This window comes from Zosterops lateralis, assembly GCF_965231275.1.
Source record: "Zosterops lateralis genome assembly, chromosome: 14".
Taxonomy (NCBI): Eukaryota; Metazoa; Chordata; class Aves; order Passeriformes; family Zosteropidae; genus Zosterops; species Zosterops lateralis.
This window is the reverse complement of record NC_139774.1, coordinates 11,877,509-11,901,736: the sequence shown is the minus strand read 5'-3', so window position 1 is coordinate 11,901,736 and position 24,228 is coordinate 11,877,509. Positions and strand designations below refer to the sequence as shown.

Below are 24,228 nucleotides of genomic sequence, written 5' to 3'. Positions count from 1 at the left end.
TAGACCCCATCCTCCCTGCCTGTGTCCAAAGCTAGGAGGGAGAAGCCCATCCTCCCTTTGCTGTTCCTGGGAGTCCCTGGGAGTGTAGAGCTTCATGATCCCTCCTGCCCACTCCTCCATGGTGTCCAGGGTCCTGGGGAGCAGTCTGGTGTGGGGCAGGGGGAACACTTGGGGACTGGGGGGTCAGTGGAAGGACAGGGAGTGTGGGAGGAGCCCAGGGAGGAGACCCAGAGGACAGGATCTGGGAGGGGGACAGGTAGGGGTCCTGGAGCCATCTGTCTCATCTGCTCTTCTGAGCCAGTTCTGAAGGCAGAGCCCTCCCAGACCCCCAGTGAGCCCCCACCACAGTCCTGCAATTGTAAAGGCAGGTGGGGTGGCTGGGATGGGGACTATTGGGGTGCCCAGTGTACCTCAGGTCTCCATCATTTTTGGGACTGCAAACAGCCACAGGACTCAGCTCCCGGCTCTGACAGGGGTGGATGAATTTTTGTGCTACCAAAATCCCCCTTTCTGGGCCATGTCCTTTGCTGGGAAAGCATGGCAGGGGGACAAGATGCACACCAGGCATGAGGGCTTCCTGATGCCTGATGAATGTTGGCCCTGCAGGAGGAATTGCACAGGGCCATTGCTCATCTCTGCCAAAACGCCCCCTGAAACACCAGGGCACTGGCTCCTTATCCCAGGACCCCAAGCTCAGATCAGTACCCCTGCAGTGGCAGGAGTCTCTGGTTCCCACCAAACCTTGCCCCTGTCTGGCTGTGACAATGGCCCTTCACTGCCCCAGTTTCCCCACTTGGAAAGTGGGTGCAGCAGCACCCACCACTCTGTAGTGCTCTGCAAGTCCTTGGGTGGTTTTATTAACACTGTGAGTGTTCAAACAAGTTTTTGCAGCTTCTCCTTATTCAGGATTTATTTGGATGGTGATCCTGTCAGTGTGGGGAGCTGGCCCCAGCAATCTCTCCCAGAGATCCAGCCCTTCCTGCTGCCCTCCCGGGCTGGATGCTGCGGGGGCTTCAGCTGAGCATCCCACCGAGGGTCCTGATCCGTGTGTCACACACTTCAGAGCGAGCAGGGAGGGAAGCATCGGTGGCTCAGGAATGCCACGCTTAGGACCCTGCATGCTCTGGGGCGTCCCAGCTTTTTGCTGGAGCTGCTGAGCTGGGAGGGGCCAAGCCGGCAGCTCCCCATAAACCTGGCGGCTTAGACCAACTCCTGGACAGATGTTGGGACTCTGCCTTGGAGCGGAGCTTGGGAAAAGGAGAGGGCGGCTCTTTGCCCGGAGAGTGAGGAGGAGAGCTCGGCACCCCTGGGCTTGAACTTTAGCACCCTCTTCCGCAGGAGTTTAAAGACGAGGATCGTCCTATCCCGAGCGAGCCGTCTGGATAGCCGGGCAGACGCAGGGCTGGAGCAGACGAGAAGCCAGTAACTTTCTTTGACGAGGATGTTGTGGAGCTCTTCATAAAGAAATAACACCACGGAGAAAACCCCAGAAAGCCAGGAAGTGTTTCCAAACGCTCGGGACGCTGGTGAGCGGCTCCGGGCCGCCGCCAGTCCCTGCGAGGAGCCCGTCCTGCCGTGCAGATGTGCGTGATTGGAGCAGAGCGAGGGTTATTTTCCTTTGACTGAAGGCAACCCAGCCCCGGCGGATTAAGCTCTTTGTGTGCACGCGAGTGTGCCTGGATGGAAGCTGCTCCCGCAAAAGCAGCTGCGGGGGTCGCAGGGAGCATCCTCTAGGTCAGGGAGCCCTCCTGGAGGAGGGGGAGTCCTCCTGTTTTCGTGGCTCCGAGGCGATGCTGGGACAGTAACTCCCTTGGCAGCAGCACGGTGCTTCGGGATGGCCGTCTATGCCCTCACGGGTTTCTCGCTCGTCAGCCTGCTCAGCTTTGGCTATTTATCTTGGGACTGGATGAAGCCCAGTTTGGTGGCCGATGTGGCCACAGACCCCATGGAGAAACCGCTGCCTCCCACCTTCACCAGGCCACCCCACATCATCTTCATTCTGACCGATGACCAGGGCTACCACGACATCGGCTACCATGGCTCAGATATCCAGACGCCGACGCTGGACAGGCTGGCAGCAGAGGGTGTGAAGCTGGAGAACTACTACATCCAGCCCATCTGCACCCCATCCCGGAGCCAGCTGATAACTGGCAGGTAAGCCAGTGCCTGCTCACAACCTACTCATGCCCCCCTTTGGTCCCCTCTGTAGGTCTGAGGGGCTTAACCCCAGCTGGCTGTTATACAGATGCCCTGGTGTATTGGGAGAGGATGGAGATCCTCCTCTGGATTTCTCTAGAAAGCTCCCTGTGTGAACAGTTGATTTCCACACAGGATAAATAGTGGCACATGGCAAGAGCAAAAATGTGTGTGCTGCTGGGTAATGGATGTCACTTTGGGAGAGGGTGGTCTCTTGTTAGGAGGTGTTTGGTGCTGGGCAAGGAGCTGTGTCCCCAGGCAGTCCCTGACACACTGGCCCTTGGGGATTTGCTGTAAGGCCCTTGGTCTGTGCTCTCTCTGCATGAGTGTTCAGTGCTGCACTGGCCAGCACAGGCTGGATGTCTCTCCATTGCTCTTCTCCCATGGCAGCACAGTCAGGCCCTTTATCCTGGGCTGTTCTGCCTTCTAGGATAGGTGGAGCTTTCTCTGGAGCAGTGCTGTGTGATCAGCACTCACTGACAGGAGCAGGTAGGAGGCAGATTCCACTAGTCCACCTCCTGCTGAGGAGTGGGCCCCAAGGAGGTGCCTATGGATGTGGTCACCTACTGCCTGGGGTGCTGGAGCCCAACAGGGTCCAAGCTAAGGCCTCCCTTCTGTCCTGATGGTTCTTGAGGGGGTGGCAGACATCTTTGGTGTGCAAAGCAGAGGAGCACAGGGATGGTGGGGACATTCAGATGGGGCATTATGAACCCACTTGCTTGTGCTCCCCAGCCACCTCCTCAGGCTGGCAGCAGTGGGGACAAATTCTGGTGCCATTTTTGTGAGATGCCTACTGACCCTCTCTCTGTGTTCTTTGCATCTGATTTTGGTTCTTATGGATGGATGAGGAGCTCCCTGTCCCTGGCTGGAGCTTGCTTCATTGGGTTGGGTTGGATGACATGGAGATCTGCATTTGTTTGGGGTCTCTAACACATAAAGTGCCATCAGGTCCTCATCCAGTGCTGCTCCTCATCACCATTGCTTTCCTCTGACTCTTCTTCCTGGCAGGTACCAGATCCACACAGGACTGCAGCACTCCATCATCCGCCCTCGGCAGCCCAACTGTCTGCCCCTCGACCAGGTCACCCTGCCGCAGAAGCTGCAGGAAGCCGGCTACTCCACACACATGGTGGGCAAGTGGCACCTTGGCTTCTACAAGAAGGAGTGCCTGCCCACTCGCCGGGGCTTCGACACCTTCCTGGGCTCCCTGACAGGCAATGTGGATTACTACACCTACGACAACTGCGACGGGCCGGGTGTCTGTGGCTACGACCTGCACGAAGGGGAGGACGTGGCTTGGGACCAGAGCGGGAAGTATTCCACCTTCCTCTACGCCCAGCGTGTCAGCAAGATCCTGGCATCCCACAGCCCCAAGGAGCCCATCTTCATCTACGTGGCCTTCCAAGCAGTCCACACGCCCCTGCAGTCCCCCAAGGAGTACATCTACCGCTACCGCTCCATGGGCAACGTCGCCCGCCGCAAGTACGCGGCCATGGTGACCTGCATGGACGAGGCCGTGAAGAACATCACCTGGGCCCTCAAGAAGTATGGTTATTATGACAACAGTGTGATCGTGTTCTCCACGGACAATGGTGGGCAGACCTTCTCTGGGGGAAGCAACTGGCCACTACGGGGTCGCAAAGGGACGTACTGGGAAGGGGGAGTGCGTGGCATTGGTTTTGTCCACAGTCCCCTGATCAAGCGCAAGCGTCGGACAAGCTGGGCACTGGTTCACATTACAGACTGGTATCCGACTCTGGTCAGCCTGGCCAGGGGCAACCTGAGCAATGTCCAAGGCTTGGATGGCTATGATGTCTGGCCTGCTATCAGTGAGGGCAAGGAGTCGCCACGCACTGAAATCCTGCACAACATCGATCCCTTGTACAACCATGCCAAGTACGGCTCCTTGCAGGATGGCTTCGGCATCTGGAACACAGCTGTGCAAGCTTCCATCCGAGTTGGGGAGTGGAAGCTCCTCACTGGTGACCCAGGGTACAGTGACTGGATACCCCCACAGACCCTGACCAACTTCCCCGGGAGCTGGTGGAACCTGGAGCGTCTCACTGATGGTCCGAGGAGGTCCGTGTGGCTCTTCAACATCACTGCTGACCCCTATGAGCGCTACGACCTGTCAGAGCAGCGCCCAGACGTGGTCAGGACCCTCCTGATGAGGTTGGTGCACTACAACCGGACGGCCATCCCGGTGAGGTACCCTGCTGAGAACCCCCGGGCTCACCCAGACTTCAACGGCGGTGCCTGGGGACCTTGGGCCAGTGAGGAGGATGGGGAGGACTGGGAAGGCGGCCGGGAGCCCCTGAAAAGCAGGAACAAGAAGAAGAAGTGCAAGATCTGCAAGCTGCGCTCCTTCTTCCGCAAGCTGAACACCAGGCTCATGTCCAACCGCATCTGACAGGACACTCCCCAGCATCCACCCATCCTGGCCAGGGTGGAGCTCTGGACTGCAGTGCCATGGGATGGGAGCAAGGGACAAGGACAGGCAGGGAGGCAGTGCTCTCTTGCTCTCCCTTGCTCCAGGGTTCACTCCAAAACCCTTCTCCTCCCCTGTGGTGGGCACAGGGAATTGCTTCCAGAGGGTGAGGAAGGTCGATGTGGTCTCTGCTGAGGTGCTTGGTGGTGGTGATTGACTGTGCTGAGCTGGACTGGCCCTGCACAGCTCCTTCCAAAGAGAGAGACCGTTTCCTCAAGGATTCTGCAACCAATCATGAGCTTTAAGTGTTGGCCATCAGAAGGGCAGGAGGAGGCATGGGGGGCTCTGCCTTCACATTAACCCTCACCATTTCCCTCTGTTTACTCCTGTCTCTGCTGCCAAGCAGCTGCAACCTTTGCTCTTGGTCTGGGAACTTGAGGGCCTGCCCCAAATCCAAGACCACATTGCTTTTTTGTGGAGGGATGGATTCCTGACCATGGATGTCAGACCTGAGATCAATGTGGCTGGACTAAGTCATACTGCTACAGTGACTTCATGGGGCTATGGCTTCCCCTGTCTACTGGCTGGGGGGGCTGGGCAGCCCTGATGAGGAGCTGTGGCCCATGGAGGATGCTCTCAGAGGACAGGTGGTTCTCTTTGGCCTCACATTTGGGAGGCAGGTTTGTCCCACGCTCTGGTGGTGAACTCCACATGGGTCAGCGACCCAGCAGAGTCTTTCACCCAAAATTTGCCTGGACAGCCCCCTCATGTGCAAGCCTCTAGGCACCCTTGTTTCTCCCTATGAATCCTACACATCCAGCCTGCCAACCACTTGCCATGTCTGCCCCTTCCCAGTGCTGGAGCTGTCCCTGTCCCCACATCCCATTGCTGAACCTGGGGCAGAGGGAAGATCTCAAGAAGGTTTCTGCAGAAGCTGGTCTGCTGTTTTGTAGCTGCAGGACTTTGAAGCCACAGTGGAGGATGATGTGGTGGGGATGTCTCCCACCTGCCAGCACTGTGCTGCATGCCCTCTCTGCAGAGGGGCCCTGCTTTCCCAGCAGTGCACACTTGGGGAGGAAAAGGAGGAAAACACCTCCCCATCATCCTCGTCCGTGGGGAGCCAGCCCATCTGACCACCAGGGGCCAGGGAAGCCAGCAAAGCTCTGAGCCCCCACGCCTTCAGCAGGGTGCGAGCACGCATACGTGTGCTCGCAGGAGAGCTGGCGAGGATGGAAGGGGGTAAATAGCTTTAAAATCGTTTTGGATGCATGGTGCATTTCCATTTACACAATGTGTTTTACATTTCTCCCCACAGGTTTCTCTTGGTGCAGCGTGTGTAGGCGAAGGCCCTGCTGTGAATTTTGAAAATAGTTATTTTTGTCTCTGGAAAATGAGGCCCGTTAGGACTTGTCAGCTCTTGGATGAGCAGTGTGGGCTTTCTTTTTTTTTTTTTTTTTCTTTTCCCCCCCTCTCTTTCTCCCTTGCAAAATAACATTCATTTAAGATCTGTCATTGAAAGATGTGACAATTGGCAGCGTGCACACTGAATACCTTTCAGTGTGCTTTCAAGCCCTGTGTGTGAGAGAGGGATGAGGATGGGAAGAAAATGCAATGACATGTTTGTATTTTTTTTTCCTTACTCTTAGCTGGATTATTTGGGGGTATTGGGATTTTCTACAGAAACAAAGGAAAAAAAAAAAAAACCCCAGCTGACAGCAAGGCAGAAGAGAGGAGGCCTCTTCTTGTAGAGCTGGGAAGGAGTTTGAAAAGCTGGAGTGTGGCGATGTGTGTGCCAGTCCCCACTGCTCGGTACACGCCCATCACCGTGCCATCCCACCCCGCTGGCTCCCTGCATCCCTGCAGGCACATCCCAAGGACAGGTTTCAGAGGAGACTCAGCTCCTCCACCAGCCCCATCTCCATCCCTGCTCCCTCGGCATGTTGCTCCAAGAGGACTGGTTCCCATGGCATCACCTGGGTGGAGGTGAGCCCCAAGAGGACGCTCCACATTCTCAAACTACCTCAAATCAGCCAGCCTGGTCCCTGGGTATGTGCACCACCAGCGGGGCTGCAGCGCCGGCTGCCACTTGGCAAAGCCAACCAGTTGCTGAAAATAAAGCAACACTTTGCTGAAGAAGAAGAGGCTGCTGCAGGTGGAGCCAAAGCCAGGGGAGAGCAGGGGGTGATGCTGCAGGGGCTTGGGAACAAATATTGGCTAAGGGAGAGTTGGTGCTGAAGGGAATGGGAGAGCAGGGCTGGACGGGGTGGTGACAAGGCTCGGGAAACGGCTTTCATTTCCATATTTATATAAATGCATCCAAGTTTAGTCGTTCTTTTATTTTTTTTTTTTTCTTCAAAAATGGAAATTTCCATGAAAACATGCTCAATTTTTCTCCCTTCCCTTTTACTAACATCCACATGAAAATGTTTGTCTGGTCTCACTTCCTCTTTCTAGGTTTGGATCTGCTGGGCTGATGCTGGGTTTGCAGTCAGCCTGGCCAGAGTGGTGGATCTGCTGTCATCTGTATTTTAATTAAAAAGAGTTAGATTATGAATCTTTACAAGAAGAAACAGCTGAAGGAATATCTTAGTCCCTGAAAACAAAGATGAGAAATAGTCAGGAGCATCTTTGGGTGCTTGGAGAGAGCAAAGCCTCCAGCAGTGGAGGCTTCACCACTCCTTCCAGCTGTTCTGTGTCTGAACATTGGGCTGGGAAAGGAGATGCAGCTGCTGCCACGTGTTCTCCTCATCACAGCAAAGTTCATTAATGTTCTGTGCTGTGAAAAAATGCAGCTATGTGCCAAAATCCCATGTTTTCAGAGAGCTGAAGTCCCCTGGGGTTGTGTGTGTGTTCTGGCTGCCAAGGAGTTAATGCAGCTGGAGCGATGCTCAGGCGGTGGAGTTCCCTGCACTCGGGAGATGTGTTTTCACAGACAGGCTGAGGCTCCCCTCCTTCCCAACCTCCCTTCAAAGCGCCTGGCAAGCCCCAGGCAGCTCCAAAGCCCAGCAGGAGCTGGGCATAGGATGGGGACCTGGGAGGGATGGGGCAGGGGGATGCACCGGGGGCCATCAGGGATGGGGGAGCGGTGGCTGCCTCTGTCGGCATGGACTGGCTGTCTCCACCCTGGCTGTTTCCATCCTGCTGGCTGGAGCGAGTGGGAAGGGGATGGGCTGGGAATGAATGGAGTTGGGATGGGATAGAGATGGGGAGGAGGATAAGAGGAGGGTGGGGCTGGGCTAGGCTGGGCTGGGCTGTGAAGAGGAGGGGAGTGGGATAGGATGGGGATGGAATAGGGATGGGATGTGTGAGGCAGGACTGGAGGTACGTCAGGGCCTCTCCAGCCCCACAGGCAACTCCCACCCGAGAGAGGCAAGCCCGGTACCAGGACAGGGGATGGGCATCCCAGCAAACTGCCCCAGTGGAAGACTGGCAGAGCACCCTGAGCACGTCAGGAGTTCTGCATCAGAGGCACTTGTGTCCTTTCTCATGCCAGTGATCTGAGGACGTGTTGTTTTGCAGGTTCCTCCTACTCAGATCCAGTGCACGATGGTTCCAGGGAGCCACATGGCACCTACTGAGTGTCCCCAAGTATCATGGACATGTCCACAGGAGGGTCTTTGTCTATGAACCCTGCTGCTGGGGAGTGGGTGGCACTGAGGACACCCTGTCTCAGGCAAAAACAGCTTCCTGTGGTTGCAGGAGCAAGTGCTGGGCCCGTAGGGACAGGGCACGTTTGCAAACACAGCCCTAAATGTAAATCAGCTCTCCTCACCACGGTATTTATAATCTTATCTAAAAATAACCCCAAATTCAGCTTCCCAGAGGACAGCAACTGAGCATCCCCCAGACCCCAGCTTGCATGTGAAGCTGTCCCAGTAATTTTGGGATCTCTGCAATAGGTAATTGGCAGCCCGGCTGGTTTGGTGTGTGAGGCACTGCTGCAAGCCCCATCCCCTGGGAGCAGGGTCAGCTGCTGCAGGCCCTCCAGGACACGTGGATCCTTCCTGAGCGTGTCTGGGGTTCAGCATCCGACCTTGGGTGCCCACCCTCGGGCAGCCCGTGCTGGGATGCAGAAACCAAAGCTCTGCAGGCAGAGCTGGGGCAGCGTGTGGAGAGCAGGATGCATTTTTGGAGAGGCAGCCTAGTGATGGAGGGCAGCACTGGGGATGAAGGTCTCCATCAGGTGGCCAGACCCGAGCACGGCAGCAGGAGAGCAGCATGGCTCCCAAAGCCCTGCAGGAGCATATCTTGGGATGGCTGGGAACAGGCACCTCCTAAGAATATCCTGAGGCCTCTAGGAGAGGGCTGGGACTACTCCCCTCTACAGGGGAGCCCCCAGCCCAGAGGTGGAAGGTTCCACCCAGAGCTCCTGCTCCCCTTGGATTGTCCCCAGGCACCCAGGATTTGGACCACACAGCAGTTCCTGCTTGGGAAAACATTATCAGCAAAACAGAGCATGTTTAGCATGCAGAAGTCTGACACCCCCTTACCCTCAGAAGGAAAAATGTCGAGGAAAATTAAAAAAAAAAAAAAATCTGAAGAGAGAGAAGAGCAGAGAGGGAGAAACTTTTCCTGGAGAGCCACGTCTCTGCCAGGCAGGAGAACCCTGGGGAGGGAGGCAGGGTCCTCATGGAGGGCTTTGCCATCACCCCCTGCCCGGGTGAGGGATTTGGGGTGTCAGGGGTGCAGCAGGGGCCCCGGGGGGGAAGGAAGGGACAGATCCCTCCTCCTGGCTCCGGGAGCACGCAGAGTCACGCGTGTGGGGTTGAGCACGTGTGGCAATGTGGGGGTGGGCACGGGGAGGGGGCAGGTCACATTGCGGAGCTCACGGGGACACGAACAGCAGCGCGGGTGGGAGGAAGGTGGGAGTGAGGCAGGGGCGCAGAGCTGCCCACGGGCGTCCACGGGGTCTCAGGAGTGGGGGGCTTTTGCTCTTGCCTCTAGGGTTCCAGGGGGCTGCTGGGGGCTGGCAGCAAAACGCTGGAGGAGGAGAGCACTCCCATAAACATCCGGATGCACCGGCCCCCACGGCAGCCCCCCCACTCCTGGCACAGCCCTGGGGTGGGGAATGAAACCCCCTTTTCTGTGGGAGCATCATGGGGAGGAGTTGTGCAGATGCATGGAGGCATTTTGGGGACCATCGTGTCCCCAGGGCACAGATGGCACATGGGCATTGCCTGCACCTCGAGTGAGGGTGCCTGGTGTGCTCTGCCCATGTCAGGGCATGGCCAGGGTGGGTCTGGAGGTCATCAGCCCTTGGGGACTGTGGCCCATCCCTGTGCCCACCCAAGACTGGGAACCAGTCTCTGCTCTGCTACCAGGGTCTCCTGCTGGGACCAGACAGGAGCGGGAGGCTGGATGCAGGGATGCAATGTGGGGATGAAGGTGGGTAATGGTGCAATTAATGGAAAAGCCATTAGACCTTTCTCCTCCTCCCCCTCCTCTTCCTCACTCCGCCACTTGCTGTCCTCCTCCACTTCCACCTCCTTTCTTCTCTCCCTCTCTGCTCCTCCTCTCTCCCCTCTCAAAGATTTCTCCCTATTTTTGTCTGGTTAGAACCTTTTTTTTCCTTTTAACCCTTCCATGGCAGCCTGAAAGGGAACTCAATCCATCTCAGCTGCCAAAGGCAATGCTCTCCCAGCCAGCCCGGGGAGTCCCTTTTTACTCTTTTGATGAGGGTCCTGCTGCTGCAAAATCATCCAGAAATGGGACAAAAGCTTAGTAGAAAGCTCTTCTGGGGGAAGTCAGCAGGTGGAAAGTGCAAGGGGTGATGTAGATAGAGAGGGTGGTGCTGGATCCCTAGTGAGGGCTGATGGGGACTCAGAGGGAAACCCCTTCCCTGAGGTTTTGGACCTCACAACTCCACTTTTATTGTGCTTATTGTGCTTTCTTATGTTCAGCACAGCAGGGAGGCAACTCAGCAACAAAAAGTCCAAGCACTGGGGAGCCAGACCTTCTTCCTATTCCCACTTTGAAACTCCCCCCTTTCTACCCTGTCTTGTGCATCACAGTGACACAGCACCCCAGGATGCAGACTTTTTGCTCCCCTCTAGCTGAGCTTCAGGCCAGGCTGCTTGTCCCTCTCTGGGGGAGACCCTCAGGAGCTGCTCCATGGGAACCCCAGGGCCCTTGTGGGGACACAGTAGCAAAGGGGGGAGTGGGGAGCAGCCAGCCCCCTCTACAGTGTGATTGGGGCCAGCCCCTCTGGGGACCCTGGCTGAAGGCAGGACAGTGTGGGGACCTGGGGACCTGCCATGGTTTCTTCAGCTTCTCCTGACACACTTCTGCTCCATCTGCTCTCTCCCGCCGCAGCGTGTCCCCATCCCACAGCCCCCAGGGCCCCCAGGAATGCTGCTGCTGGTACCAGTGGGGCTTTTTTTTTTTTTTTTTTTTTTTTTTTTTTTTTTTTTTTTTTTTTTTTTGGGAGGGGGGGTGATAAACAGTTGCTGGGGTGACAGCATCCTCCTGCAACATGGAAACCACGGTTTCCATGGAAACCTTTTTTGCCCCAATTATTTTACCACCGCCACAGCCTTTAATTTGCCTTTAATAGTTGTATTTTAGATAACCCCCCCCTCGGCAGCAGGTGGGTGACCCCCGGGCAGCCCCCGGGCCGGGTCCCCAGCAGGGCCCTGGTCCCCACGGAGGGCGGCGGGTTTGGGAAGCAGTTGCCCTGGCAACAGAAACAGGGCGTTTCTGGCAGCGGTGGTCACCATGGGGACGGGGATGCTGACGAAGGCTTGTGAAGCTGAGAAGACAAATTGCCCTCATCATTATCTCTGGGCTTGTCAATCAAATATATTCCCTTATTTACCTCAGCGAGGAGAGAGCCCCGGGAGCACACGGAGAGGGAGGGAGCGAGAGGAGAGCTGCTTGCCCCAAATTCTGCACCGGGAGGGAGCATTTCCAGCCCCTCGGGATGGCCACCATCACCTGCAATCGCTTCACTGAGGAGTACCAGCTCTTTGAGGAACTGGGCAAGTAAGTTGGAGATGGGGCTGGGATGCTCGGAGCGGGGCTGTGCCCTGGATGGGAGAGGGACTCAGCGGTGCTGGGAACTGCTGGAGATGAGGGAAAGGAGGTGGGCATGGAGAGAAATGCAGAGGGAATCGGAGAGGGCACGCGAGTGAGGATGGGGGTTCCCAGCCCCAGACCTGCTTCTCTGTCCCTACCTGAGTTCAGGGGCTGCTGATGAGTGTTTGGCTGGGGGCTTGGGACACTCCAGAGGTCTGGAGTTGCCCGGGAAAGGCTCGGCTGCCCCTCTTATGGAAAAGCTGCTCGCAGAAAAGAAGGCTGCTAGCTCCCTTGGGAAGTTCTCCAGCCGGGCGGAGGTACAGAACAGCTGAGGAGGAAAGCCAAAGCAGTGGGCACCCCTCACATTTCTTTAGGGAATTTATCTGTGTGGATTCACTGGGGCTTGACTAGACCTGCAGGAGATCCAGTCTGCCTGGCAGCCCCCAGAGAATCCTGGTGGCTTTTGGAAAGATCCAGGATATTCCCCAGCCCTGTCCCAGTGCGGGTGAGCCCCAGCCCTGTCTGACCCTGCTTTCCTGCGAGGGAGGGCTCAGCCCCTCTGGTCCAGGTGTCATCGCGTGTGCCTGGATCAGTGCATGTGTGTGTGTGTGTGTGCAAACAGAACTGCCTCTGCACAGCCAGGGGATCCTGGGGAGCACTGAGCACCCCAGGGTGGAGCAGGGGATCCCAGGTTCCCCGTGTGGAGGGATGCTCCACGTCCCGCCCAGTGTGTGGCTATAAAACGAGCGCAGAGTGAGCAGACATGTGCCTCTGTTTTGGTTTCTGTGCCTTTTTTTTGGAGCTGGTGGGTAAATCTGGGCCGTGTGGCTGCCGTCCCTTCGGAGTGGCTGGCAGTGGTGTGGTGGGCTCAGGGTGCCTGTGCTCCAGAGGGGAAGCTTTGTCCATCTGTAGGCACAGGGATGCTCCAACCCCAGAGCCCTGCATCACTCAGGCACAGAGCAGCCTGTGCCTAAGAGTGTGCCCACATGCACGTGGGTGAGTTATAAGCGGGTGAGGGAGAAGGGAGAGAGCAGAGATGGGGAAATGGAGAGGCTGAGACAGGAGGACTTTGTGCTGGCTGGGCTGAATGCTGCCCAGAGTCCCCAGCCAAACTGTGGCACCGGCGTGCTGCTACAAAGTGCAACTCTGTGGAGGCAAATGGACCCCCCCACCCCATCCCAGAACACTCACATCTATCCCTGTGGCATCAGGGTGACAGAGAGGGGCTGGTGGACAGCAGGGGATTGGGTTGGGGAGTGGGTCCCTGTGGTGGGGACTGCCCCAGCTGGCACTGCAGGCAGGGGGATGGGCACCCGCCAAGGAGCTGGTAGTAAGGTGGGATGTGGGACCTGCATTTTCCAGTCTTTTCTCAGCTTTTCAGGGCTCTAGGCTTTGTGGTGGTGGCAGGGGATGGGCAGGTGAGGCAGTGGCTGCTCGATGCCTGCGGTGAGGCTGTGGGGCTCTGGTTGGGCAGAGCTGGCTGTGGGGATATGGAGGGGAGTTTGCAGGCCAGGAGTGATGGGGAGGACCAGGAGGGCTCCTGAAGATATCTGGGCTGCAATGCTTTGCTGGGTGGGTGCTGACTGGAGGGCTGAGCACTCAGGCTCCGGGGCTGCCTGCATTGCCCAGCACTGTGGTGTAAAACCACCTGGACACATGCATTTTAACAGGAATAAAGGAGCAAAGCTGGCGCAGCAGCTCACCAGCCCCCGAGAGCATCGCCCCCGACCACCCCAGACCTGGGGTGATGCAGGGGCAGCAGCCCCAGCTTGGTGCATCCCACAGTTTTTCCTTCCACTCAAGAGGGCAGGTACAACAGCAGCACTGAGGTGTTGCCGAGTTAGGGGCTTCACCAGCTTAGCCAAGGTGATGTGGGGCTGGTTGGGGATTTTCCACTGGGATGGTTTCCAGCACATCCTGGCACATTCAAAAATCAGCGGTTTCCCACGGGGAAATTTCTGCTTCATGGGCTCAGAGAGGGAAATGAGGACGAAGTGCTGCACCTCTGCTCTGCTGCGGCAGCTGCTCGAGCTGGGAAGTGTCGTTCCTCCTCCGGAGAGACACTCCCGGTGCCAGTCGGGGTGGGTCTGTCCTGGCAGGGCTGGGCAGAGCGGCTCTCCCCGCACCAGACCCTGGCAGGGAGCAGCGTCCTGCAAGGATTCAGAGCAGAGAGGGTCCATCTTGAGTTTGCTGTCCCCAAGGGACTGGGGCAGTCTTCTGTGGGGAACACGGTGTGTCCCCAGCCCGGCTGGCAGGGCGGCAGGTCGGGGTGCCAGGCTGCTGCACCCACCCTGTTTCTCTGCCGTTTCCTCGGCTCTCACCCATCCTGACAGCCGGGCAGGTGGAGGGCTGAGATGCCACACATCTAATGGGAGCATCACGGTGGGGCTTTGGGGACAGGCCGACATGGAGAGGGAGATCTGCAGAATGTGCCCGGCAGGGCGCAAACCCTTGGCACATCCCTGCACCTTCCAAGCATGGGAGGACATCTGTCCCGAGCGGGGGACACGGAGCTGGGGAAAACCCACTCCTGCGGCAGCCCCTGCAAAGCTGAGCAAGTGAAGGGCTGCTCCGATCCCCCACGCGTGCAGGAGGGAATCGGGCGGAGGGCGGGGGGCAGCGGGGGGGACAGGGAGAGGATCCTGCCCACGGCCCCCCGGAGTAGGACAAACATGAAGTGCAGCTCCATCGGCGCCTCCAAATCCGCCCCCGCAGCAGGTTCAGGGAGAGGCTGGAGACAATTACCGTGCCGAGCCGTAGGATCAGCCCCTCCGCTCCCGAAGCTGCAGGAGAGGGGGCTTATTAAAAAGAAAAAAAAAAAATTTAAAAAAATGGAGGAACAAAAAATCCCCAGCCCACACTCTTCTCTCTAGAAAGGAGATAAAATGCCTCGGAGGAGGAGGAGGTGTTGAAGAGAGGGAGGGCGGCAGCAGCACAGCCGGGCGCTGGCAGGGAAGGTGTGAAAAAGGGAGAAGCGGAGCATCCTGGTGGCAGAGCCACTGCTTGAGCTGGTGGGGAGGGCCGTGGGGACAAGGCATGGGGTCATGCCTGGCCTAAGGACCCAGGTACAGAGGCTGCAGGGCTGGAGCTCAGCAGTGCCAGGGCTCAGGGCTGCAGGGACAGGGCTTGAGCTGGGCTGTGGGTCCAACATCACCCTGTGCTGGCAGCCAGCAGGTGACAAGGACACGGTCCGTACCCCTGGTCCTGCAGGTGATGTAACTGTACCCTGCTCAGACTGGGACACGCTGCCTCATCCAAGCCAGGCAGAGATGGGGGCTCCCAGCTGTCACCAGGGTTGGGGTGATCCCCATCCAAAGACCCAGGACTCTGGGAGCAAAGGGTCATGCTGCTGCCCATGGCCAGGGAACAGGACATGATTCCTTCCTTCCAGAGGGGTTTCTTGCAGCTCAGAGGGGCTGAGTTCCCTCCCTGGCACCCCCCAGCACTGCCTGCAGTGCTCCATGAGCCCCTGGTGTGGAAGGGGATGCTGCCTTTGCCATGAAGATGCTGTATTTAGATGGAGCAAAGGGAGGCTTTCTTTTCCCCTAGGCTGGAAAAATCCTACAGTGGGACTGAGTAGCAAGGGAGCAGCCTGGCACAGGGAGAAGAGCCTGGCTGGGTGTCAAACACCCAATGTGGAGGGTTCCTGGCCAATGCAGACCCACTGAAGGACCCAACTGTAACAAGGATGGGGTATGGCAAGCATGCTGTACCCCTGGGTATCCTGCACCTGCATCCAGTGTTCCATGTTCCACCCACCCTCCAGGCACACAGAGTTTTACAGACCACAAATAGACATTTGGTTTCTGTTAGGAAGGTCTGGAGGAGCCAAAAGCCAGGAATGCAGCTGGGAGAGTGAAATAGCCATTTCCCATGTCTCTCCGCTTTCTGCTGTTCAATTGAAATAAATAGATGAGCAAGTGGCTGTGGACACTGGGACCAGGAGTGACCATCGGTCCCCAGCCTCCGGTGGATCTGGGACACCTCCAGCCTCATGCCTCACGCTGGGTTCTGCAGTGAAACCCCAAGCTGGGGCAGAGAGACATCCCTGCTTGCTGCACTCTCTGCTGCAGACTGTCCTGCCACTGCAGAAACATCACACACATCTTCAGGGAAAAAAATAGAGAAGATGAGGGATCCACAGGAGCCCACAAACCCTACCCAGTGAGGGGTTCCCAGCAGGATGAAGAGAGCGAGACCACAGAACTGCCAATAGCTCTGGTCTGCCTACCTATGGCAAGCTGGATATGAAACATTTCGCCCACCCTTTCCAGTTAATTCTTCCCCAGGATTCAGGGCTATTAACAGCTCAGCTCTTTCAGCAGCCAGGATTAAATGGCAGGACGGGGAAGCTGGGAAGCACCAGGATGTTTTCCCCCAACTCTGCCTGGCACGTGCCGTGAGCGATGCTCTGCACGGCAGCACTGGGTGCGTGGGCTGCCAGCTCTGCTGGGGCTCCATCCCCATCCCTCCACACCCGCTGCTCGCCTGCTCTCCTAAAAATCACATTCAAACCCAAATTGCCCGTCTCCACCCACCCCCGCCGCTAAAATCAATTAGCCGCCGCTCTCGCCAGCCCGCGGCCTTTTATTCCTCGGCAGGGAGTTGGAGTGGGGTGAAGGGGAGTGGGGGAAGGTGGGGCAGGAGGTGGGATTGCTTTTGATAGTTGTTATTTTAGCGATTGGAGAGGTTTGGCAGGAAAGAGAACCTGGCACAAAGGTTGTGCTCAGCAGGGCTGGAGCGTGCATGTGTGTGTGATTGCAGTGCTGCAGCTCCCAGCATTGCGCTGGCACTGGCAGTGCCACGAGCTGGGAGGGCTTGAGCTATGGGGTACCAGGGCAGACAGCAGTCTTTGGAGTGTCCCAAGCACTCGTGCCTGCTCACCTGCCAGACCCCAGGAGAGCTTTGCACGTTGGCTCATGCGTGTGCAAGGTGCAACAGCATCCATCCCTGTCCAGCTGGCCTCCATCTTCACAGGGTCCCCTGGTCTGTCCCTGCCTGGGTGACAGTTTGGCAGGGAGGGGGATCTGGTAATAGTCACAGCTGCCAAGTCTTGCTGTGACTGAAAGGTCTAGAACAGGCAGAGCCACACAGACTGGAGTGGCCGAGAGCTATGTGGCAGCTGCAGCCATCACAGTTTCCCTTGGGAACCAGTGCCCCCCGTAAATCACTGCTCCTTCCCTCCTGGCAACAGGTAGGGCAAAGCCAGGAGGAAGAGGAGGAAAAGTGCACAGTGCCTGGGGTGTCCTAGAGGAGCACAGAGGAGAGAAACCCACATTCATCTCTAGGTCTGCATGTGCCTCCTCTCATCATTCCTCAAGGACAGTGGTGCAGGGAAGCCGACTGAGACCCCTCCATGTTTTGCCCGAGTCCCTGCCCCAGTCAGCACCTGTCCCCACTCTCATCCTTGCCCCCATGCTGTGGCTGCCCCACACCCCACACCCACCTGAGAGCTGAGCTGTGCCCGTTCACCTCTGGCTTCTTCTGTTCCCAGGGGCGCTTTCTCCATTGTCCGGAGATGCGTGAAGGTGTTGGCAGGACAAGAGTATGCAGCCAAGATCATCAATACCAAGAAGCTCTCTGCTCGAGGTGAGTACTGAGGGTGTTTTAGGGAAGGCATGAGATGAGCAGGGCTCATGTACTGGGGAATTTGTCCCCTCTGCATGGGGGGATGCCTTTGATGTGGAATGAAGTGAGGGGGTCTTTGGTTGTGATGAGGACCCCTTCATCCCACCCTGTCCCAGCTGCAGTACACACTGAGCTCCTTGTGGATGGGGTGAACATCCTGAGGAGGTGCCAGGAGGTGCTTTGGTGGCTGCTCGCCACATCCCATCTGACCACACGGATGCATCATCAGCCTGGCTGTGCCAAGGCTCGGGGAACTCCCAGACCCCAATCTGCCTCAGGAGCCAGAGGACCCCATTTCTGTCCCTGAGACCCCACCACCACCCTGCACACACATTGCAGCCAAATGATGGTTTTACAGCCTTGCAATAGGTCAGACCACTGCCAGCTCTGGGCGCAGGGTAGCACAGTTATTTTGGGAGCATAACCTTCTGAGAGGACCCCCACTGACACCCCATCCCTGCTCTGGGGTCTGTAAGCTTTCTTACTCATATACCTCCATCAATGAAAGGGGAATGTCCCTTCAGGTGGGGGTTTGACTTAATTTCTACCTGGAAATGGGCCCTCACCCCTCACTGCCATTTGCTCTGGTGAAGCACATTGGCTGTTTGCTGCTGGAAGAGGTGCTGGCCGGTCTGTCCTGGTGGGTCTGTCCTGACTGCTCCTCAGAGTGAGGCTGAGATGAGCCAGCACAGAAGTCATCAACCAGCCCTTGCTCCATGCCAGGGACCCCTCTGGCCCCAGGCACCTGGCAGAGGTGATGAGGTGGACTGAAAGGATGAGGCAGCAGATGCCATGTCCCTGCTCCGGCTCCTCCCTGGCTGTCGGGAATGCAGGATGTGTGCTGGGAGGAAGCACCCTGCCAGGAGGGTTTAATTAACCTCCCTCGGTGTCTCTCCCAGTTCCACTGCTGACCTCCGAAGGCAAAATTGAAATGCAGAGAAGAGTGACAAGCTCCTTTCTGACCTGGAATTAAACCAGTATGTCGCAGTACCTCTCCCACAGTGCTGCCAAAGCGGCACAGCACAGGCACTGAGCCCCTCAGGTCCTCCAGCACTGACCCCTGCTCCTCTTCAGGGGTTTTCTTCCTTCAAAGCCAAAGGCTGGGCTCTGGGCAGGGTGTGCAGTGCTGGGCTCAGCCCTTGGCTCCTGCCCGTGTACCCCAGCTGGCAAACGCCTCCCAGTTTTCAGGGCTGCTGGGAGCAGCAGATTGAGCCACCCTCCCCTTGCTCCCTCCTGCCTCCGCTCGCCTCCTCCAGCAGTTTGCCCCTCTCCTTTCTCTCCCGGGGTTTTGTGCTGTCCCTGCAGTGCCCAGCAGTCCCCTGGAGAAGATTCACTGGGGTGATTTTCCCTGCTCTGCCAGCTGGAATTACCAGCGATTTTGGCTAATGGTCTGGAACCCCCCATTTCTGCAGTGCTGGCAGGGAGGAGGGCACTTCCCCAGAAACAAAGAGCAAAACGAGAGAAGTGGGGTGAAGGTGAGAGAAGCTATAAAACATCCCCAGTCATGGTCTGTTTATTTAGACATCCTCCTGGCTGCCAACACAGAGAGGGGAGGAGTAAAGATGCTGGAGATTCTGGAAGAAAAATGGGGTTTGGGTGTGTGCAGGAGCTGGGTTTGTGGGGTAGGAGAGGCTGTAATCCATCTCCCCAGAGAAGTGCTTGCCCCACTGGCCACACTGTCCCTCCATCCCCTCCCCATCATCTACCCCACAATGGACTTTAGTTGTGAGAACAGCTTGAACTCCAACCTCTCCTTGTCACCCTGTCCCACCCTGGGAAGGTTGTCACCCATCAGGGGAAACGATGTGGGGAGCTGAATGAGGCCACCAAGGTTATCTCAGCCTTCAGCTCACAGAGTACAGGCTGCAAAACTCACCCCAAGCCCCAGGGTGCCTCTCGGGCAGGATACTGAGTCCTGGGGAAGGCTGCAGCCCCACGGAGAAGGGGCTGCATTGCTTTCATGTCTCAGTGGTTGGAGACACCCAGGTTTGGTTTGATGCAGAGCGAGACTGTGGGGTGTGAACCTGCCAGGTAGCAGTGATAGCACTGAGAGACAGCAGCCCTAATTATATCCTCACTTGTCCTGGCTGCTGAGTTCCTGCACAAAATGCCTCCAGTCAGGCACCTCCACGCAGGGAGGCTGGGTCAGGTGTGAGCAAGGAGAGAAGCGCAGAGGAAGAAACAAAATGATTTGCAGATTCATTCTGAGCTGTCCCAGGGTGGAGGATTTTTTGGCTCAGCTCAACTTACTTTGCCCAGAGCTCTGTTGTCTCACATCCCCAAGCCTGCTGAAAGCTGGGGAGTGGGACCTGTGCTTCCTGTATTTGGAGATAGGCACCAGTTCTGAGATAGGGTTCTGCAGTGTAGGAGAGCAAAGCCCTGGTGTGGAATGGCTGACGATGGCGAGGGGGAGTGAAGCCCATAGCCTCATTTCATCCTGACACCTCTCACTGGTTCACTCTGCCTTCAACTGCTCAAATTGTACCATGCAGGGCCAGAAATGTCCTGGCTGATTGCCTGTGCCTGGATGAATAAGAGAAAAAGGAACAGCGCTGCCAGCAAGGATAACCCAGACAAATCCAGGGTATTTGGGAGGTGATCGGAGATTGTTCAGCAAAGAGAAGGGAGAGGGGAGAGTAAGAGATCATTCCAAACTCAAGATTGCCCATGGCATCAGTGCCTAGGGGGCTTAGCCAGGGACTGCATCTGTGCTGGGATAGTGCCCATTGGCCCCCGATGCTGAACTTATCCCAAAATCCATAACGCTTAGCAAAAAAAAAGCTGCTCTGTCCCCCCAGGTTTCCTGTGCCAACACCTCCTTTGAGAGCCACTGATTCCCTTCCTCAGATCCTAATTTAGGGCCGTTGCCTCTTTCAGATCACCAGAAGCTGGAACGAGAAGCCCGGATCTGCCGTCTCCTGAAGCACCCCAACATTGGTAAGTGCACCCTGCACCTCCCTTGATGGTGCTCCATACCTGGCTCTGCTGCCCACTGGCCCTCCCATGTCCCAGCCACGGCTAGGGGGTCTCCATCCATAATCCAGCCCTGTCTGCAGCAGCATGGACTGTTTGTCCCAGAGGCTGAGAAGGGCTTGGTGTCGTCCTGCCTGGTTGATCTGCAGAGCCATCCCTCCTCTTCCTCATGGGAAACACCATCTTCAAACGGGGTCATGGGGAAAAAAGGCCCCCACTGGGCATAGGGGGACTGAAGTAGGTCCGGACTAACCCACTTGGCCATAGCTCCCTCAGGGAGAAGCGGAGCCCCGGGAGACTGCAAGAGGCTATTTTTACTGCTCTCCCCCCGCTCGGGTGCCGTATTCCTCTGCATGCTCCAAAAAGCGGCTGCAGCTCGGAGCAGCAGCAGCAGCAGCGCGGGGCGTGTGGGAGGAGCGATGGCGGGGGGGAAGCGAAGACTTTCCCACCGACCGTCCATCTGAAAGTAGCCTCCTTCGGAAAAGCTGTTTCAGGAAAACTCCTGAGCCCCTGCAAAAGACAAAAATAGGCCAGAAGGAGAGAGAGAGAGAGAGAAAGAGAGAGAGAGGGGAGGGGAAAAAACTGCAGTAAAAAAAATCCAAAAAAATTCCAAAACTCCATCCTGAAAGTGATGCTGATGCAGGCTCTCGATCCCTGTGGATGGTCTGGATGAACCCCCTCTTCCTTCTGCTGTACCCCAGGATGTACCTACCCCAATGAGATCCTGCAGCTTTTGGGAAAGCATTTGGTGGTTTCTGCAGCCCTCTCAACCCACAGTCGGGAGCTGGGAGGGAGGGATCCCCTGTGGCTGAGCTCCTCCCTGTCCCCCTCACTGCTCCGGTGACCTGGATCCATCCTTCCCCAGGAGCTGCTGCAGCAGATCCAGGGAGCTAGATCCAGGGCCACTGGGACGAGCCATGTGGCTCCTGTCCCATAAATATTTCAGTTCCAAAAAAGACTGTCAGCTTCCATCTGTCTCGGGCACACGGCTGCGTGGCAGGTCTCCCCTCCATTGCCGGGGCGCCGGACCCTGCAGCATTCCCCAGCCTCTGCTCCAGCAGGACCAGGAGCTGTCCTGCAGGGGTCCCTCCGGGGCGCCCTGCCTCCTGTTAGCACCAAAATACGTGCAGGGATTGCCGCGACCTGAAGGAAACACAGTGCAAAGTGTTTGAATAGGAAGAAGTACCAAACCCGGAGGAACTCACCGCATGAGACCTGCAGGATGGCACCTGCAGGATCCCCAGGCTCCCAGCTTGGCCACAGATCTTTCCCACCACTGTCTTTCACCCCTCCCTCTCCATCACCTTCCCATGGGGCTGTCAAGGTCTCCGGGGACCGAAACACCTCACCTGTCGCTGTCCTTGTCCCCCATCCCTACACTACCCCTCGCTGTCTGGCTGTAACCTGGCAGGTTCAGAGCTGCAAAGGCTGGCATGGGTTAACAGCATGCGATGCTAAGCCCAATCTGCTGCTATTTATACCCAGGAGTCTCTTCTCCACCCCCCACCCCACACCCTCTTTCCTTTCACCCCCTCCACTGCTCCTGCTGCCTGGAAACTTGGGCTTGCAGCTTCCCTTCCGTGCAGCAAAGGCGGCTCGTTACCCACACAGGAGCTGGAGCGAGCGGTGCCACTGCAGAGCAGCCGGGCTGAGGAAGAGGAGGCACTGCTGCTGGATGAGGCAAAACAGCCTTGTCCAGCCCTGCCCGGGGAGAAGCACCCCAGCTGCCCAGGGCTTTGCTGTCCTCTTGTTCCCTGCAGCAAGGTGGGCTCCTTCCATGTCCCATGAGAATGCCGTGCTGCAGTTCCTGGAGGAGCCAACCTGTGCTCTGCACTGTGCCTGCTGGAGAGCCTCACACGGGAAGCTGTGCATGGGCAGTTAAGGGCAGGCCCAGGACCTCACAGCACTGGGTGATATACTAGGGAAAGCTCTTTCCATTCAGGGAAGTCTTGCTTTATTAGGAAAGCTTTGGCTGTACCTTGCTCGGGAGGTTGAACTCCTGGTACTTCAATTCTCATTCCTGAAGCTGTGTCCTGCTCCTGCCTTGGCTCTCAGCTCTGAGCTGGAGTGGTTTGGCCAGTGCAGCTCTCTCTGACTATGGTCAGTAACAGATACTTGTAGGATCCAGCTATATTTAGAGCAGCAGCTCCCTCTTATACCTTCTTGGCTCCTGGCAGCCACAGGCTTTGGGACTTCCCCAAGCAGGGAATATCTGGACCATATGCTTATGGTTATGCTGGCTCTATCCACACCAAACTCACCTAATCCCCCTGAGAATACTTTGGCTTCTGTGGGATTGCAGGAGTGATACCCCCAAACGCCTCCCAGGCGAGATGAAACGGGAGGAAATATGTTTCTTCTAGCAGAGGAAGGCAGAAAAGCTGGGGCTGTATGTTGGAGAAAAACGGAGCAGACACAGATGTTGGAGCACAGAGGATGCCTGTAGAGGCCAGTAGTGGGGAGGGATAATTGCAGAATAAGATGAGCAAGTTGTGTCAGTAGTCAAGACCAAAAGAGAGACAGACAGAAAGCCCATCAGACCTCGTTTGCTCTATGCCCTGGCCAGGTGAGGTGACGCTGCTGTCAATATGATCTTGGCAGCCACTGGATTGGCCCACAGAGCTTGGAGACAGGAAAAGGACCAGCAAAGTGGTGTTTGCTGGCCTGACAGATAAGAGTGACACAGGGCAGTGTCTGTGCTCACTGCTGGGGTTGTTATCTCCCCTGGCTCACACTGAGTCTGGAGGATGTTTCCATATAGGGCTCAGCTGATTTAGATGCAGTAAAAGGGGCTAGGAGTAAAAACTCCCACAAAATCTCTCACCTGAATGTTTCTTTTTTCCTCCCTGATTCCCAACATTCTCAAATATGCTGGAAGTTGTATCAGCCTGAAACCCAGTGAGAGAGAGCATTAAATATTCATAGCCTCAAGGGAATCAAACAAAATACGAAGTGGGGGACAGAGGATGCTGGACAAGTCTCTGTTTATCCACCCTACCTGTTTCTGTGCCTGTCCCCTTGCTGCACATCTGCCTGCTAAGTGTGAGCAGGGATCTGAGCCTGAATAACCAGCATGCAGCTGCAGGGTGACAGGTTTTTGTACGTGGCAAGAGGTGTGCCCAAGAGGAGAGAGTGCCAGGAGTTGGGGAAATTCATCCCGTGGAGACTCCCAAGGAGAAATGGAAGGTCATGAGCAGAAAATAAAAAAAAAGCCCTGTGGGTGCCAGAGTTGTCAGCTCAGCTCCCTGCTGAGCTCTCCCTCTGCTTGGGCACCTCTCCTGTTGGGACTGGGGACACCCATGCCTGCAGCCTGCCCAGTGCCCAAGATAGCTCAGCAGCTGCCTGGAACCCTGGCCAGGTGCAGCCCCGGGGCAGTCCCCGATTTGGATGTGATCTTTGAGCCTTGCACAACGGCCCCAGGCTGGGGTCATGGCTGGGGCCCTCCACCCAGCCATAGTGTGCCCTTCCCCAGCTCCTGCTTGTGCCCAGAGGGGGGCAAAGGCACTCTCAGGGAGTGGGATGGGAGTCAGGTGTAGCCCATAACCCTTCTGTCTCTGCTGCAGTGAGGCTCCATGACAGCATCTCTGAAGAGGGCCACCACTACCTGATATTTGACCTGTGAGTAATGGTTCACTGCATCCCCCAACCCACAGGCAGCTCTGTGCTTCCCCCAGGGTGATGTGACCTCCACCTCACCCAAGCCCTTTCTGCAGGCTGGGTTTAACCAAACTCGGGTCCCCCAAGCCGGGCAGAGGGCAGGTCCTTGTGCTGCACCCCCAGTTCTCCTGCCATGCATGCTGCAGTGACATTTTTGGGGGGCTTGCCAAGGCTGAGTGAGCTGTCTGTCAATCCAGCTCCCCCTGTTCTCTGCAGGGTCACTGGCGGGGAGCTGTTTGAGGACATTGTGGCCAGGGAGTACTACAGCGAAGCGGATGCCAGGTGAGCCAGGCTGTGGAGGGGACAGGAGGTGTCCAGGTGTCCCCTTCTCC

At 56.9% G+C, this 24,228-nt stretch overlaps 2 protein-coding genes across 3 annotated transcripts in view; both read left to right on the top strand.

Moving 5' to 3' along the window:
* Positions 1–1,834: 1,834 nt before the first annotated feature.
* On the top strand, positions 1,835–4,606 carry ARSI (arylsulfatase family member I; the record flags this gene model as incomplete). Its single annotated transcript, XM_083871987.1, has 2 exons — positions 1,835–2,154; positions 3,205–4,606. 2 exons carry the CDS (start codon positions 1,835–1,837, stop codon positions 4,604–4,606), a joined length of 1,722 nt encoding a protein of 573 aa, XP_083728113.1.
* Positions 4,607–11,453: 6,847 nt separating this feature from the next.
* CAMK2A (calcium/calmodulin dependent protein kinase II alpha) overlaps positions 11,454–24,228 on the top strand; it is a 34,153-nt gene continuing 21,378 nt past the window's right edge. For both annotated transcript variants that reach the window (XM_083872016.1, XM_083872015.1), the window contains exons 1-5: positions 11,454–11,605; positions 17,133–17,227; positions 20,144–20,203; positions 23,803–23,857; positions 24,113–24,178. In XM_083872016.1, the coding sequence (XP_083728142.1) occupies positions 11,544–11,605; positions 17,133–17,227; positions 20,144–20,203; positions 23,803–23,857; positions 24,113–24,178 (338 nt within the window). In that variant the 5' untranslated portion in view covers positions 11,454–11,543. The remainder of the gene's footprint in view (positions 11,606–17,132; positions 17,228–20,143; positions 20,204–23,802; positions 23,858–24,112; positions 24,179–24,228) is intronic.